The sequence below is a fragment of the Pogoniulus pusillus genome, chromosome 1 (genome assembly GCF_015220805.1).
Source record: "Pogoniulus pusillus isolate bPogPus1 chromosome 1, bPogPus1.pri, whole genome shotgun sequence".
Classification (NCBI taxonomy): domain Eukaryota; kingdom Metazoa; phylum Chordata; class Aves; order Piciformes; family Lybiidae; genus Pogoniulus; species Pogoniulus pusillus.
In genome coordinates, this window is record NC_087264.1 from 44,407,446 (window position 1) to 44,422,687 (window position 15,242).

General features: G+C 38.8%; 1 protein-coding gene across 1 annotated transcript in view; it reads right to left on the reverse strand.

Moving 5' to 3' along the window:
- Positions 1-7,701: 7,701 nt before the first annotated feature.
- The window catches only part of SEL1L (SEL1L adaptor subunit of SYVN1 ubiquitin ligase), a 35,445-nt gene continuing 27,904 nt past the window's right edge, over positions 7,702-15,242 (reverse strand). The window contains exons 20-21 of the mRNA XM_064151192.1: positions 13,065-13,193; positions 7,702-11,654 (exon numbers count right to left, since the gene is read on the reverse strand). Coding sequence (XP_064007262.1) covers positions 11,451-11,654; positions 13,065-13,193 — 333 coding nt within the window. The 3' untranslated portion in view covers positions 7,702-11,450. The remainder of the gene's footprint in view (positions 11,655-13,064; positions 13,194-15,242) is intronic.

Sequence of the window (15,242 nt, forward strand, 5' to 3'; positions counted from 1 at the left end):
GCCCCCGGGCAGCTGCGGCGCGGGGCCGCCCCCATTGGGCGCTCCCCGGCAGCGCGGGGGGCCGCGGCGCCGCATTGGCCGGGGGCGCCCCGCCCGCCGGCGGCTGAGGCGCCAGGCCTGGCCCCGTGCGAGCGGCCGCCGGCGGAGCCTGCGGGCGGGGGACGGGAGCTCGGGCTGCGAAAGCGTCGCGTCGGAAGGGTTGGAAGAGGATTTTGGAACCTCCTTGCCGGCATTCAAGCATAGTAAGATGGCCCGGTTTGAAACACGAATCAAAGTCAATGCACTTTGCTACCTGATGGGCATAAAGTTGAGCATAAATGGGTAAACACGAAAAAAAGCCACTCTGCGCAGGGTCAGGCAGCAGACATAAAGTGCCTAAACATTGACGCTGATTATTTGTAACAGATGAGTTGTGTGTCTGCTCCCAGTACAAGTTAATAGGCATCTCCCTTCCTTTGTTTCGCAGATGAGCAGATACCCCCGTGTTACGCGTTAGGCACGGCTAACGAAGTTACCTGTAATGACCATGGTCCAAGTTATTTTTAAGCTGATAACCTGTGGTAGTATTACAGACCTACTATAAAATGTTAATGATCTTCTGCCTAGCATCTGGTTTCAGCTTACAACTTGCATATGCAAACACATGGCGCCTGTAGTTTCTACCTTGACTACCATCTCAAGGCTTCTGATGAAAGGCAAGTTATGAAAATGAACATGTGTGCCACACAGACAAACGTGAGCACTGATCTACACAGCCACTGGCAGAGCCAGACTCTGGAAAGCTGTGAAAGCATCAAGTCATCCAAGAGCTTCCTGGGCTGCCCAGGGAGGTGGTGGAGTCGCCGTCCCTGGAGCTGTTCAAGGCAGGATTGGACGTGGCACTTGGTGCCATGGTCTAGCCTTGAGCTCTGTGGTAAAGGGTTGGACTTGATGATCTGTGAGGTCTCTTCCAATCCTGATAATACTGTGATACTGTGAAAAAAATGAACCATGCAAGCCGAGAGATGTTAATAACCTTAGCATGTGCATAAACATTATCTTAACAACCTTAATTAGTAGTGGTGACTGACTGTAAAAACAGAATAATTGAAGTTTAACTCTTATCTAGGTTTTTAAAGTGCTCTCATAGAACACTAGGAAACTCTGGAATGAGAATTGTGCAGTCGTGGTAGCTGATGTTGTACTTAGCAGTTTAACATATGTGGTTCACCTGATTTTGCCTTGAAGAAGGCTTCAAAAAGGGTTTCGGTGATGTGTGTTAAAAAGCACACCGCTGCTTGAACAAAAAACTGAAGGTCCTGCTGTACAAGCTTGTGCGAGAGATCCTCTGCGCAAAACATTGACACGAGTGCCAACCAGAGGTGGTTGAGAGAAAACACCACACGACTCAAAACATTTCCAACCAGTATTTGCAGATCATATATCGTCCTCTCCAGCAGTATGAAATGTTGATTTCCCAAGCAAAACTAGTAATAATTAAAATTATGTTTAGTTGCATAAACTGCCCATGGGCCAAGACGGATTTATGGTGATAAATTCATCTTGTTTACATGCACAAAGGTCAGCTGCAATAAGGACATAGGATAAGCTCTGCTCAAGTACAACTGGTGTCTTTGTTTCTTCTCATAATTATTTCATGTCCCAAAAAGAAATACGGAATAGTTTGTCCATTTTTCCCCTCTATCTTCCTTCTCTTTAATAAATCCAGGGTCCAGAGTAACATCATTGACTTCTGAGGCACTGGTCTGGGAGAAATCCTGACTAAAAAATGGACTCCAAGGCTGTCAATCCTTTCCTTTGGTCAAGCCTTGAAGCCAGTTTCTTCTTTCCCTTTTTGTTCTCATTTGTTTTCTGAATGACAGTATCAGGATGAGCCATTACAGAGTAACTTTTCACAGCAGTACTATGAGCCTCTAGTCACAACAACAGCTACAAATGCTACTGGGAACAGTCCGACAGAGGCAGTGGTTACTCTTATCCTGCATTGCTAAAGCATGCAACATGAAATTTCATTAACCAGGTTGTAATTAAGACTAAGCTCCAGAAATATGCAACGCTTTCAAGCTTTGCTGTCCTTTTCTCTCTCAAGCATGTTTACTGACAGGTTTTAGATTGTTTAAACATTGAGGAAAGGGATGTTTGTTAACTTTAAAAAAATCATTAAAGAAAAAAAGGCTTGCATATAATGTATTGCCTTTTTTAGCACTTTTCCTTCTTTTATGTGGATTGATTAAAAGGCTTAAGCTGGCCCTAGCACCAATTTAAGCAAATTGAAGCTCTTGTGTTCAATATCCTTTTAAATCCTCGTCAACCACACACACATCTTAAAACAAGAGGACACTGAGGGGTATGACCTCATGAACGTTCATAAGTGAAAGGTGAACGTTAGGAGGACAGAAATAGATTCTTCTCAGTGACAGCCAGTAACAGAACAAGGGCCAGTGAGCGCAAAGTGGAGCATAGGAGGTTCCACATAAACATTAAACTTTTTCACTGTAACAGCGATAAGAGCACTGGAATAGGCTGCCCAGAGAGGTCGTGGAATCTCCTTCAATGGAAACATTCAAAACCCACCTGCATGCACTGCTGTATGACCTGCTGCAGTAGGAGGGTTGGACTATATGATCTTTCAAGGTCCCTTTCAACACCTAATATTCTATGACTTGATGCTCTTGAACATTTTATTCCAAAGTTATTGCACCACTACCACACACAGCTCTGTTTAATACTCTCACCCTATTTGGACTTGTAAGAAATTTGTGTTTCTGACATACTTTTACTAGTAAAATCTAGAACAGGAGTAGCAGATAACATATCTGGTTTAGGTTGCAATGTCATCCAGCATCTTTTCAGAATTAAATCCACATTTTTGGTAAGCCTTCAAGTGGTGAGGCAGTTGGGACTAGATAGTTGTTGTGCCTCCCACTGAAGTATTCTATTACATAAGAGAATCACAAACAGAACTACTTTATTTGAATAATTACACATTCTAGTTGAAATCTGCTATTAATACAACAGAAAGAGGAGGTAGAACATGATTGAACATCTTGCCCCAAAATGAAGGGCAAAATAAGCCAAATGGCCAAAAAAAACCCATGCAAACAGGCAAACCCCCTAACAATCCCCTCCACACACACATACTCCAGGAGTCTGGTTTGCCTACTTCAAACAGTTTGTTCTTCAGGTGCCAAAATGATATCCTTTCATTTTGTAGAATATGCCACAAGGTTCCATTTTAACTCTAGAAATGCAGCATTTCCTTGCTGGTATTGTGACCAACGTTGACAGTGTAGTTGCAATGAGAGGGCTGGAGCATGTGTGATCTTAAGTATAAACACATGCATTGAATAACTAAAGGCCAGAACAGTTGTCATTCTAATTCCTTTTGAACATACACATCATCTTTTTGTTCTTTCAACTTGACAGATAATTAGAGTTTGTAATGTTAATATTTCATTATACAGACAATATTAATAATTCATTCAATCTTGGAAAGCTCTTAATTATTTTATTCCAACACAAAACCAATTTTTATGCCAGCTTCACTGTATATGTAACTGAATAAACCAGTCAAAAGAATAAAGTATATTTAATTGCATTAAATGAAGCAGAGATGTGCAATTTAACCATTAGTCACATACCCCCAGAGGCCCAGTTCAGAAGTGTACAGGATTTTTACCTATCTGGACTTGTTTCCATGATTACTAAGCTTGTACTTCACATAATTTTTTTAATACCATATCAAAGCACAGCCCCTCAGGAGCGTTCAGGTTTTTCCCCCCAAGGAAAGAGATTGCTCAGGTGTCCATGCATCTTTGCTTTGCCACGTAACAGCAAACCACAGTAATCCAGAGCTACAGAGCACGTTGAGCCTGGGACCATGGATGTGAAGAGCGTGTAGAATAGTGGTGTTATGGCTAGTGAAAGAATTTGTAAGGCCTCAAATGCTTAGTAAAAGTAGCACAAGGACAGTTAAAGATTATCCAGACAGTTCATTTATGTAATTTGGAAACTTCCTTTTCTGTAACTGCAAGGAAGCTGTTATGTTTTGGCAAATGGAAATCCTGAGGAGACAGTAGAGATGAATATTTCATTTGCTATGTTTAGATCAAGACTTTCAACTGACACAGCCTACCTTTTGTTCTAGCACCTTTCACCTTCTCAAAGAAAGGACTAATGAGACACTAGGTTTGATATATTAAAAAAGAGGGAGTCTTTAGCTTAGTTTTTCCTGTTAATTTCCACTATGTACCACACTTATCAGGTTTCAGCAAAGGATTCTTTGCTGTTTAAATACGAGGTATGTGTTTTATGCTGATGAACTATATTAGAAGGAACATGTAAAAGTATTTCTTATCAGTCTATCTTTTGCAGTTGAATTAAGAACTAGTTGAGCAAAGTTGGGGGAGGGAGAGGAGTGTGGACTGTGTATCGTGAAGTGAAACAGAATAGTTAGGCTGCAAAATAGAATCATAGAATCAACCAGGTTGGAAGAGACCTCCAAGATCATCCAGTCCAACCTAGCACCCAGCCCTAACCAATCAACTAGACCATGGCACTAAGTGCCTCATCCAGTCTTTTCTTGAAGACCCCCAGGGATGGTGCCTCCACCACTTCCCTGGGCAGCCCATTCCAATGGGAAATCACTCTCTCTGTGAAGAACTTCTTCCTAATATCCAGCCTATAAAACAGTAAGAAATCTTACATGTGCCAAAAAAAATTGTTTTTTTGGATTTTTTTTGTATCTGCATGGAGCTTTTCTCTGAATACACAAGACAGCACAACAAGCAAACATAGTTGATATACAGCATTGGCTAAGGTATTGAGAGCTATTACATTAATGGATAAATCTTTATTTTTTGCTCCCTTTTGAGAAGCACCTGCTTTATACCCTTTGCCTTCCACAGAATAGAGCAGATTCGTATTAGAAAACTCAGTGAGGCTGTTTGTTTAGTAAATGGGCAGCAAAAGCCAACACAGCTGTGTGCAGTGAGATCACCACCTTTATCTCACTGTGTCTGAATTCTCTTCCTATAGTCACTTCCCTTCCCTGTAATGCTTTCCAGATTTCAGTAACCAAGTCAGACTCAAAATTACTTGCAAAAGATAAGGAATTTAGTTACCCAATTACAGATAAACATTTCACATTACACACTGGAGTCCACAATAAAACGTATACATATTTTGGTGTGGCTTTTCCTTCTAATGGACTTCCCAGTCCTATCATCAATGTGATTGATGGAACTAATGGAACCTGAACTAAATGCAACCTGAAAAGAATTAACTCCAGTTTTCTTGATCTCACAGCATCAGCAAAGAAGGTAAGGAGCTACCAGAACACTCACAAGACATGTAGATTTTTCAGGCATTTAGCCTTTGCATTCAAATCTGGATGATAATCCAAGTGTCCTTTTTTGATCTTAAGTCATAAGCCTTAAATGAGAACATGCCACATACTTTGGTAGTTTCTAACAGCAGATAGGACTTTAAAGGCTATGGAGTGAGTTTAATTTTTTTTCCCCACATACCTATCTTTAATACCAATAATGCAAGCAAACTTTTCCTCCAAAACTGTTGTTGGGAAACTTTCCAAATTAAAAAAAATTTAAAAAAATCTGATTTAGAAGCACCTAAGAAGCCATTAAATAATGGAATTTCAGTACAAAGTCCAGAGCCTACCAGTCTTTAAAGTAAGACTGAACACAACCAAAATACTGTAAAATACCAACTTCAGGTTATTTGGATAGCTCAAATGTTTCACCAGATGATCTCAGTGAAAAAGTGATTTAAAAATAAGTGATCACCTGCTGCTAGAAATTTTCACTTGCTTTAGTGGGAAAGAATTTGTATGTTAAGAAAATGCAGACTTAACTTGGCAGAAGTAGCCAAAGTCCTATGACCTGTGCTCAGCTGGTCCATGTTTTATCTGGATATAATATTAAGAGATGCTGCAAAACAAGACCAGTGTGACAGCAGGTTGTTGGATATTCATATTAAAAAAGCTTTAACACTCCAGGGAGGGTAATTCTTATCAGGCCTTTCCAGAAGCTACAGTGATTTTTAATTTGGGATTTCTGCTTCACAAATGCAAGACTAAAGTGCTGCATAATTTAATTTTCACAGAGTCATAGCATGTTTTGGGTGGGAAGGGACCTTACAGATCATCTAGTTTTAACCCCTCCCTGCCCCCCCAGCATTAGCAGAGACACCTTCCACTAGATGAGATTGCTCAAGGCCTCATCCAGCCTGGCTTTCAACATCTCTAGTGAGGGAGATGTTCTAGACTCCCTGGACATCCACAGACTCCTTGGGCAACCTGCTCCAGTGTCTCATCACCCTCACTGTAAAGAGTTTTCTTCCTTATAGTCTAAATCTGCTCTCAAGCTTCAAGGTGTTGAAATCCCATTATATATTCTGTAAGAAAAAGAGCAAAAGCATGCCTTTGACTTGAAATCCTATTATAGCAATCCTTAACATCACTTAAGTTTCTGCAACACCTGAAAAGAAATATGATTATGCTAAGTTTCCAAAGCTTTGCCAACCAAACACCCTTTTCTCTCTCAATATACATGAACACATATATACACACATGCATAGGTGTAGATACACACATGTCTTCCCTTGGTGTGACAATGCAAGTGTAGAAGTTACTTCTTTCCTGACCGCAGCCCTGTTAACAAATCGGAGTCACCACTGAATACCTGATGCCCCCTTGTGGCCGCAAACACACCCCAGGTACAAGTTTTTGCAGCAAATGCAATTAAATTAGAAGCAATAAACAGGTAAACTTTAGTATTGATTTTGTATAGAAATGGAGTCACATTCCTAAATAACAGATGGAAACCGGAATATATAATTTTACAGTGCACTTTATGCCTGTGTTTAGGAAGGAAGATGAATATAAAGAACAAGCATAGGGGGGAAAAAAAAGTAATCTGCAAAATGCCTGACAGCTGAACTGAAGAAATACAATTTATCGTCAAAAATTTATAACTGCAACCTCTGTTACGTGGAAGGCCCAAAAAGTTGGGTAACAGAAATAAGAAATGTAAGCACACAAGCTCCTTGGGAAGGTGAGGGATAGCCTCACTAAGCTGGAGGCTGTTTTAGTACCAGCTATTTTGTTTCCAATCAGCAACATGTGCTACTGGGAGTAACAAAACATGAGGGAAGCCTCGAAATAACTTCCCACGGCTGTTTCTATAGCCGCTTCCTCAGTCTACTTACCCTAAGTTTGATTTCCAAATTAATGGGTTCATTGGAAAGCAAACCAACATAATACATTTAAAAGGGAGGACTCAGAGTCTCAACCCAGTGGAGCCTAAAAGGGAAGAGTGGATCAAAAAAGCCCTGAAAAGCAACAAAATTTTCAGCTCACCCAGCATTTGTTTTATCTCTGTATTAGTACTGAAAATGAACCAGTGATCTCAAAGTTACCGAGCACTAGCCTCAAGTCACACGGTACAGGTACAGTATACACCAAAAGCTCTCTCTCTCACACACACAGGGCAAGTTTCTAGCGCAGCTGAACACACAATGCATAAATTTATATTCCCCTTTCTATGCTCCTCAACTAATTATTTTTTTAAATAGGAATAGAGATGAAAGAAATGTGCATACCCTTAGAGGAAGGGATGATGCATTTAGCAGTGGCATGTATCAGTGCATATCACTAACAACTGACATTCTCTGTTATGACCATTGTGAACACTGAGAGTAACCACACAGGTGGTATCTTTATTTCACAAGATTAAAGATACAGTACAAAATGAATCTGTACATCTTTCTATTAACAGAATTTGTTTACACAATTATATTACATTTGACCAACCTTTATACTGATTTTAAATACAAAATAAATTTACAAAACTCCTACGAGACCCTTTAAAGAACTGCAGCTGATAAAAACAAAGAGTTTCCCCAACAGTCCCTATATGCCATATGCATTTGCAGTAGTTCAAACTAAGTTTTTAGTTTAAGTCTCTGAAACAAAAATAGAATTCAGTTCATTGTTGCCTATCTAAAATGGAAGCAACTTGAAAAGGTGTGCTCTCCTTTCACAGGCCAAATGTAGCATACAATAGGTGGAAACTAAATAATGCATAGTCTTAAAAGTCCTTTCACAACCAAGGTTTTAATGTTCTCCCAAAAGAATAACATTTGATAGTGTTTTGGTTTTGTTTACTCTGACAAGAGCAGCTAACTTATGGAAGATAACTGAAAAGAAGAATGAGTAAAACTGTGTCACAAGAGGTTCATTGGGATGTTTGTACCAAAGGCTTTATCCTCTTATACATTGTCCCACAGGGGACAGTATCAAGCAAAGAAAAACTTTCAAAAGACAGCTCTGGAAAAAGTTTTGGAATGATGAACTAGAATCTTGTTTCTCAACAGTTCATTGTTTCAACCAGCAAGAACAGCTAGTGTGTTTGATTAATAATTTGAGATGCAGAACAATGTTTTCCCCCCATACCTTTCCACAGTTTTCCTACATATAAAACTCCCACTGACAAGAATTACTGCTCTGTAGTTTCACTACTCTCCATGCAGGGAGAAAAGAGCATGTGCCTGAAAAGGTCAAATAGGCAGGCTCTGCTCTACATCACCACCACCAATTAATACAAGTTTTCCATTCAAAGCATACTGAAAATACCTATAAAGGCTTCTCTTAAATCAAATTTCAAAATACTCCTGCATATAAACTGCAAGACAATGAGTGTGCTACCAAAAGACAACAGTACCTCACTGCAGTAAAGTGAGCAACTCAGCTCCTTCGGGAAAGAAAATCTGCTTGACGAACTGAGTGCAGAACAAGAAACATATTGCTAGTAAGAGTTAAGTATACTTCCCTCAAAACACATTTCAGAACAAAGTAGGAAGGGATTGTCAAAAACTTAAGTTGTGTTGTAGACAACTGATTTAGAAAACCTACTAATTTTTTTCATCCCTGAGTTAACTTGTTATCATTTATGGTAAGTTCCTTTTTATGACTACCACTTTATTCAAATGAATGCCATCTGAAAAAAAATTAGTGGCAGCAATTTGGTGGAAGGGAAGAAAGCAGGAGAAAGATTTCCTTATTGCTTCTTCAAAAAGCAGTTCTTTAAAGTGGAATAACTTGCTGATCTTCAGTTGCTTTGTTCTGATTTTTTGGGGTATAAAAATGCATCAGGTTCAGAGAAAGTCAGCTATAAGATGGTCACATAGCAGCAATGCTGAGAGATTCTCATGCAAACAGGATAGAGCTTTTAGAATTTAGTTCTAATAGATCAAACAATTAAAACATTTTAATAATGCAGTAACAAAACTGTTAAACATCCTAAAAGACCAATACCAATGAACTATGGTATTTTAACTGAAAAACATTTTCAACAATCTTGAATTTATTCATGCCAAGCTAAAAAGAGCTATTAAGTGACAGAGGCAAAAATACTCCAGAGGGAGTGTTGCAAAGTCACAGATACCTTAGAAATGCAGCTGGGGAGTGCTGTACATTTTAGACTCTACATTTCTTAAGTCCAATACTGTTCCATCTGCTAACAATGATTAAGATTGAACAAAACACTCCTTTATCACATGCTGCAATTCTCCAAACTGAAATGAAAGAATTGTCTTCACATAACCAGCACAAGCATTTTAAAGCACTGAGTTCTACCTATATTTTAATACCAGTCATCCATGACATTTCAGTTTACAAGAGTGGATTGCTTATCTTCTTTCCCAAACCAGATACACTGTGCAAATCTCTTTACAAATATACTAAGTATGAAACCATACCAAGAGGCTCAATTCAGCATGTTGATATGTTGCTGCCAATCCACTAGAAAAAGGTTTTGCATGAAAGAAGCTCTTAACCCTTTAAACACAACAGCTTTTGCCAGAAATTAGCTAAAGCCTCCTCATTCGTATTTCATTCAGCTTTAAGACAGTATATTCGAAGGGTTTAATGCTAGTACAGAAACAAATATTTAATTGCCACTGGTAAATAAGAACAGAAACTTATCTTGCCTCTAAATCACTACCTTGTTGCTTCTCTTCTGAAAATCCTGAAATCATAGTTGAATGAAAATCATTACTAAAAGAAGATTCCTCTTGCAGTCTAAAAACATCAGTCCACACTCATTAAAAGGCTTTTGTACTGACCTGGTGGCGACAAGCCATAATCCATTCGTCTTCTTTCTCTTTGGGTTTTGTTGTTACCAGCATGTTGTTACCATCCTCAAGATGGCACAGCCAGAGATGTTACTATGACTGTCTTGTGTACGCCAGGTACAAGAGATTGGCAACTATCAGAGTACTGCTGTAACCTGTGAGATTTTTAATCAGTCAGACAAATCTTGAAGCAGCATCACTAGCATAAGCCCACGCCCTTTTGTATGGGATATGCATTGTGGGGGCCCTTTTTTATAGATGTATTAAACAGGTGCATGAGATATCACAGGTTTCCTTCTTCAAGTGCAGATCAGTTACTGGATTGTTGAAAATCAAGAACAGAACTTACACCTCTAAAGCAAACAAGCTAACTCACTGAAATTTCTGTCTCTGTTCTTTCTTCAGTGTCCATAGTAATACTGGTGGTTACTGCAGTCCAGCTTCTTTGTAAAAGTTAAGTTTAAGTAACTTTGGAACACAATCTTTTTGTTTTAACATCACAAAGTGTTGCAGAGTAAACAGGCTCCAACAAAGTTTTAGAGGGATATATCTGTGCACTGTGTGGATAGTTTTCAACTGATGAGCTGTACAGACTCAAGTCTGTCCCAGTCTGCCTCACCTCCTGGGCTACATCCTGTCTGCTGAGAAACATCTAGTCTAAGGGGAATGGAAGAAAATAGTCAAAGAAGCACAAATTGAGAGGGGCATGTTGCTGTCTTAGTTTTACAGATTTTATAAATGATCCATGTTAAACCATCTAAGACAGGAGAAAAGACTGAAGTGTAAGAAACACTAACAAATTATAAGGACTGTAGAAATACTTAGGATGCAGATCAGAATGTAAGTTCATGTAGCTCTAGTCTTTTTAGAGTTTGAATATAGTTCAGCTTCTGGACTTAAATTGGCCATAAAGTCGTTGTTATCATTTTTATATAGGGCAACTACTATCAAGCAGGCAAAAACCTTCCAATGCTAGCCTTCTGATAAGAGATGAAAAGGACTCTGAATAGAGAAGAATTAGGTACAGCAGGCAACATTTTTGTAGTAGCACTGTTGTGTTTCCATGAAAAAAAAGCCAGTGTTATTCCATTGGCACTGAAATAACATTCAAATCAGTTTCAAAAGAATTTTCTTATCCCTGAAAAAAAGGCATCATTCTAAGCAGCTTTCAAACTTTTTTTTTTTTCAACCTTTATGCGCCTCTTTTGGGGGAGGGACCATTGATCCAGAGTCCTAAATCATAATGAAAATTGTTCCTTTAGGAAAAAAAATCAGTTCTTTCAACGAGGCTCTTGTTGCTATTGTGGTGGTTGATGCTCTGGTGGTGGTTCTTGTTGAGGCACAGCTGGCCGCAGTCCTGCTGGTCTGGGAATTGCCTGATGTTGCCTTTGTCTGTAAGCTATAATTGTTCCCAGCAGCAAGGCGATGATGGTCATAAGGTAAAGGTCCCACTCAGGCCCCAGTAGCTGGTCCATATCAATATGTGAGAATATCTCCCTTATCTGAGAAACAAAAAGTACACATCATGTCCAAGATCAAGAACAGGAAGTTACTTAGACTTCAGATTTGACTTGTAATGCTTTTCATGTTCAAACATCTAACTTCAGTAGCTCTTTTCCTCTCTGAAAGAAATGGTATTATCAGTGATAGTCTTTACTTCCAAAACTAAATGCCAGTAAGATTGACTCATACTGTATAGGGTGAGCTAGTCTGTTTTCCATTCTAAAGATGAAGGTTTGAAGGTTCTTGACACATAACTTTGTTGCTTTTGCATGTGGCACATAAAAATGCACAAGTTAAATCGGAATGAGGTATGTATCCATGCTAGTACTCTTAAAGAGAACTAAGTACCACATACACAGAGGTGGTAAACTGGTTAATCCAAATTGGAAGCCATCACCAGACTATTATGAATGACATAATATTAAGCCTCAGGATACCTGTGGTACAGCGCCGAGATTTATGCACAGGCAAGTTAAAGTGACTTTCTGCTAGTTCTGAACTGCCTTTTTATCAGACTCCCATTTGCATTAAGTACTACCTAACAGACACACTGCTTCATTATGGTTTCTGATTGTGCCATAGGGTCATTATCAACTTAAGTCTGCATCAGTAGACTTAAAACTTGAAATATCTCTGCTCTGCTTACTAGCTTCTGTGAGAGCTACATGGCTATTTACTCAATTGATTTTGAGTACTCTGGCTGTCCCCTCCTGAAAATGCCCAGATTTGAAGCTATTAAATTTTGTCAAACTTGTCTGAATTCCCTGAACTTGTATTTGCTGTAAGTGGTAATAATTTCCACATAATTTGAATTTATTAAGTAATCCAAAAGTCAGTAAAATGTTACAATTCTGAGACATATTTTGGACACTACATGAAAAAGACCACCTAAATTCCAGACTTTTTTTTCAGTGCTATTATTCAGCAGAGTCTCTGTGCTATAGCTACACTTTTAAAATGCAACTACCATTTCTCCCCCATAGAAATTAAACACAACCCTAGTTTGTTACAGCTGAATATAAAATAGTATGAGAATCAGCACTACAAAAATGTGTGGGGCTTTTTCCTCTCCTAAACAGCAATTATGTCACTGTAAGCATCTGCTTAACTCTGACAGCAGATGGTCATGGATAAGAACAGTCAAACAGGTTAGGAAAATTCTCCTCAAGGGAAAAACAGCACAAGAGCAGCTCAGACTTTGCACATGTCAGTTTCACACAATTGCATGGAAAAAAAAAAATTAGGAATCACTGCATCAGTAACTTTCTTAATACAAAGCAACATGAAATGCATCTTTCAAGTTTTCAGAAGGCTCAAGTAAGACTCCTACTTAAGCAAGACCAAAATTTAATCTTTTAGAAAATGTTTAACACATTCGTTGTCTTTTCTTGAAATTCTGAATTACTTACATTGATTTCTCGTACATACTGCAAGGAATAAATGACTCCAAGCTTGCAAAGTGCTAGGAAAACTGGAACTTGAGCATCTGGGCTTGCTTCAGCTGCCATGTCATAGAATCGTTTTGCAAGATGAATATCCTAAAGTCAAGGAAATACAAATACAAAGCTCAGTTTTAAAGAACTTGAAACATCTGCCCAAAAAACATAGAGCTTTTTCCTGTAAGTTACTGTATACTTCTGCTTGAATACATCTTTTTTGGTGAAGTTATATGAAAGCTATTCCTTAAGACTTCCCATTTGCTGAGAGATGACAAGTAAATGGAAGCTTTGATTCGAGGATGAAGCTGTTGTAACTAATGCCAGATTTGAAGCTCACAAAAAGATTAATGTATTCATTATTCACATATTTAAGTAACTCTAGTATACCCTAGCAGTTCCAACACCACACAACATGCTGAAAAAAACCCACAAGCCACAAAAGAGTACACAGGGGCAACTCCTTCCAGTTATGCTACAGGATGCCTGCTGTACAGTGTAATTTTTAGCCATTTCTGCACACGCTCCCGAATTAGATTCTACTCTTTATCCAAAATAAACATAACATGCATTAGTGAGGGCAGCTTGGCAACAGCAGGAGCACAAACAGCTACTGACTTTAGAAAAAGCTTCGATTAGTTTTCTCTTCTGTGGTAGCTGGGACAAGGTGGCAACTGTAGGAAAAAGGATAGCAGACCTGAATAGTTTAACTTCCCCTGTTTGGGGTTTTTTTTGGCTCTACTTCAGATGCATATTGTATGATGTTCAGACACTTGGATACAAACTACCTACGTTGACTCAGTGATGTGAAGGACAGCTCTGTGTAAGACTTACCTTTGGAAGGGTTCCAAGTTGGACACTAGTGAGAAATCTCCAAGACTTCATGCCATATGTTCACTTTATAATTTTGTCCTCATTGTGAAATAGCATAAAGACTTTGTGCTCATTGATATAAACAAAGCTCAATTCCACAGCACGTGTGGTAATAACATTATGAAAATCAACACATTATGTGAATGAGGATGTACTAGCTCTCATTTTAATATTTTAATTCAATACAACAACTTTGAGTACTCCTAAACTCTGGGAAGTCTCTTTTGTATAACTATTTAAAAGAATTTCCTTAGCTCCTTTGTACTGTGCTAGGATTGGTGCAGAAGCAGATCCCGAGTCACTTTAATTTCTAATTAACATGAACAAAGTGCTTGCTACATGTTCTTCACTCTGTCTTGGCAAGTGAGTGATAACTGTAGGAGTCTGAGATTAAACACAAATAGCACTGAAATAGCCTGCCAAATCTTAAGAAGACACCGTAGGAAAGTTAAAAGAAAAACAAATTTGCTCTTATTTGAGCTACATATAGAAACAAGTCTTCATTCTGACATGCAGGCTCAGGATTGGAACATTAAACTATGAAATTTGTGCAATACTGCACATGTGAGATTTCTGAAGGGGCTCATATTTCACATTGACCTTGTGTGCGTCTGAAAACTATGTACAGGAAGCCTAGCATAGAATCCTGTCTGTAAGAAAGATTGTTCAGTAAGCAAAGAGAGGGCAAGGCAAAAGCCATCTGAGAAAAACACCCCACCTCAAACAGTAATATGTTCAGTTATCCACAGAACAAACAGTGACCTGTGGAGCCTGCTGTATTCAATCTTTCTCCCTAACTTTTGAGGGCTTGAAATCAAAATGACATGGACATAGGTTGGGGAGAGTAATAGCACACAGCCCCTTCTTTAACAAACCAAATCATCGACTCATTAGATATTGCAGTGCTGACATTTACTATACACTCTCTCTACAGACTTCTAGTAGAAAACAGGCTTCAGTGGTAAACATCACTTACTACACCAGTTACTACTTTAACTGTCAGTCGTTTTGAGAAGCAGTCAAAATTTATCAGACTCCATTCTGGGAAATGAAACCCAAGTATTTTTTGCTTCATTCAACACTCAGTCTTAGCCTGGTTCAGAACATCCAAGTCCAGCAGCATTTTAGTCTTATATAGTCACTCCTAAATATCCATCTTTTTATCTTACTGTTGTAAGCTTTTAGGACATTGGGATTCTGGATATGTAATATATTTGCTAAGATGGGTATTATATGTGGAATTTCCTTGCTTGGACATTCTCAGGGCTTCTTTCCCAT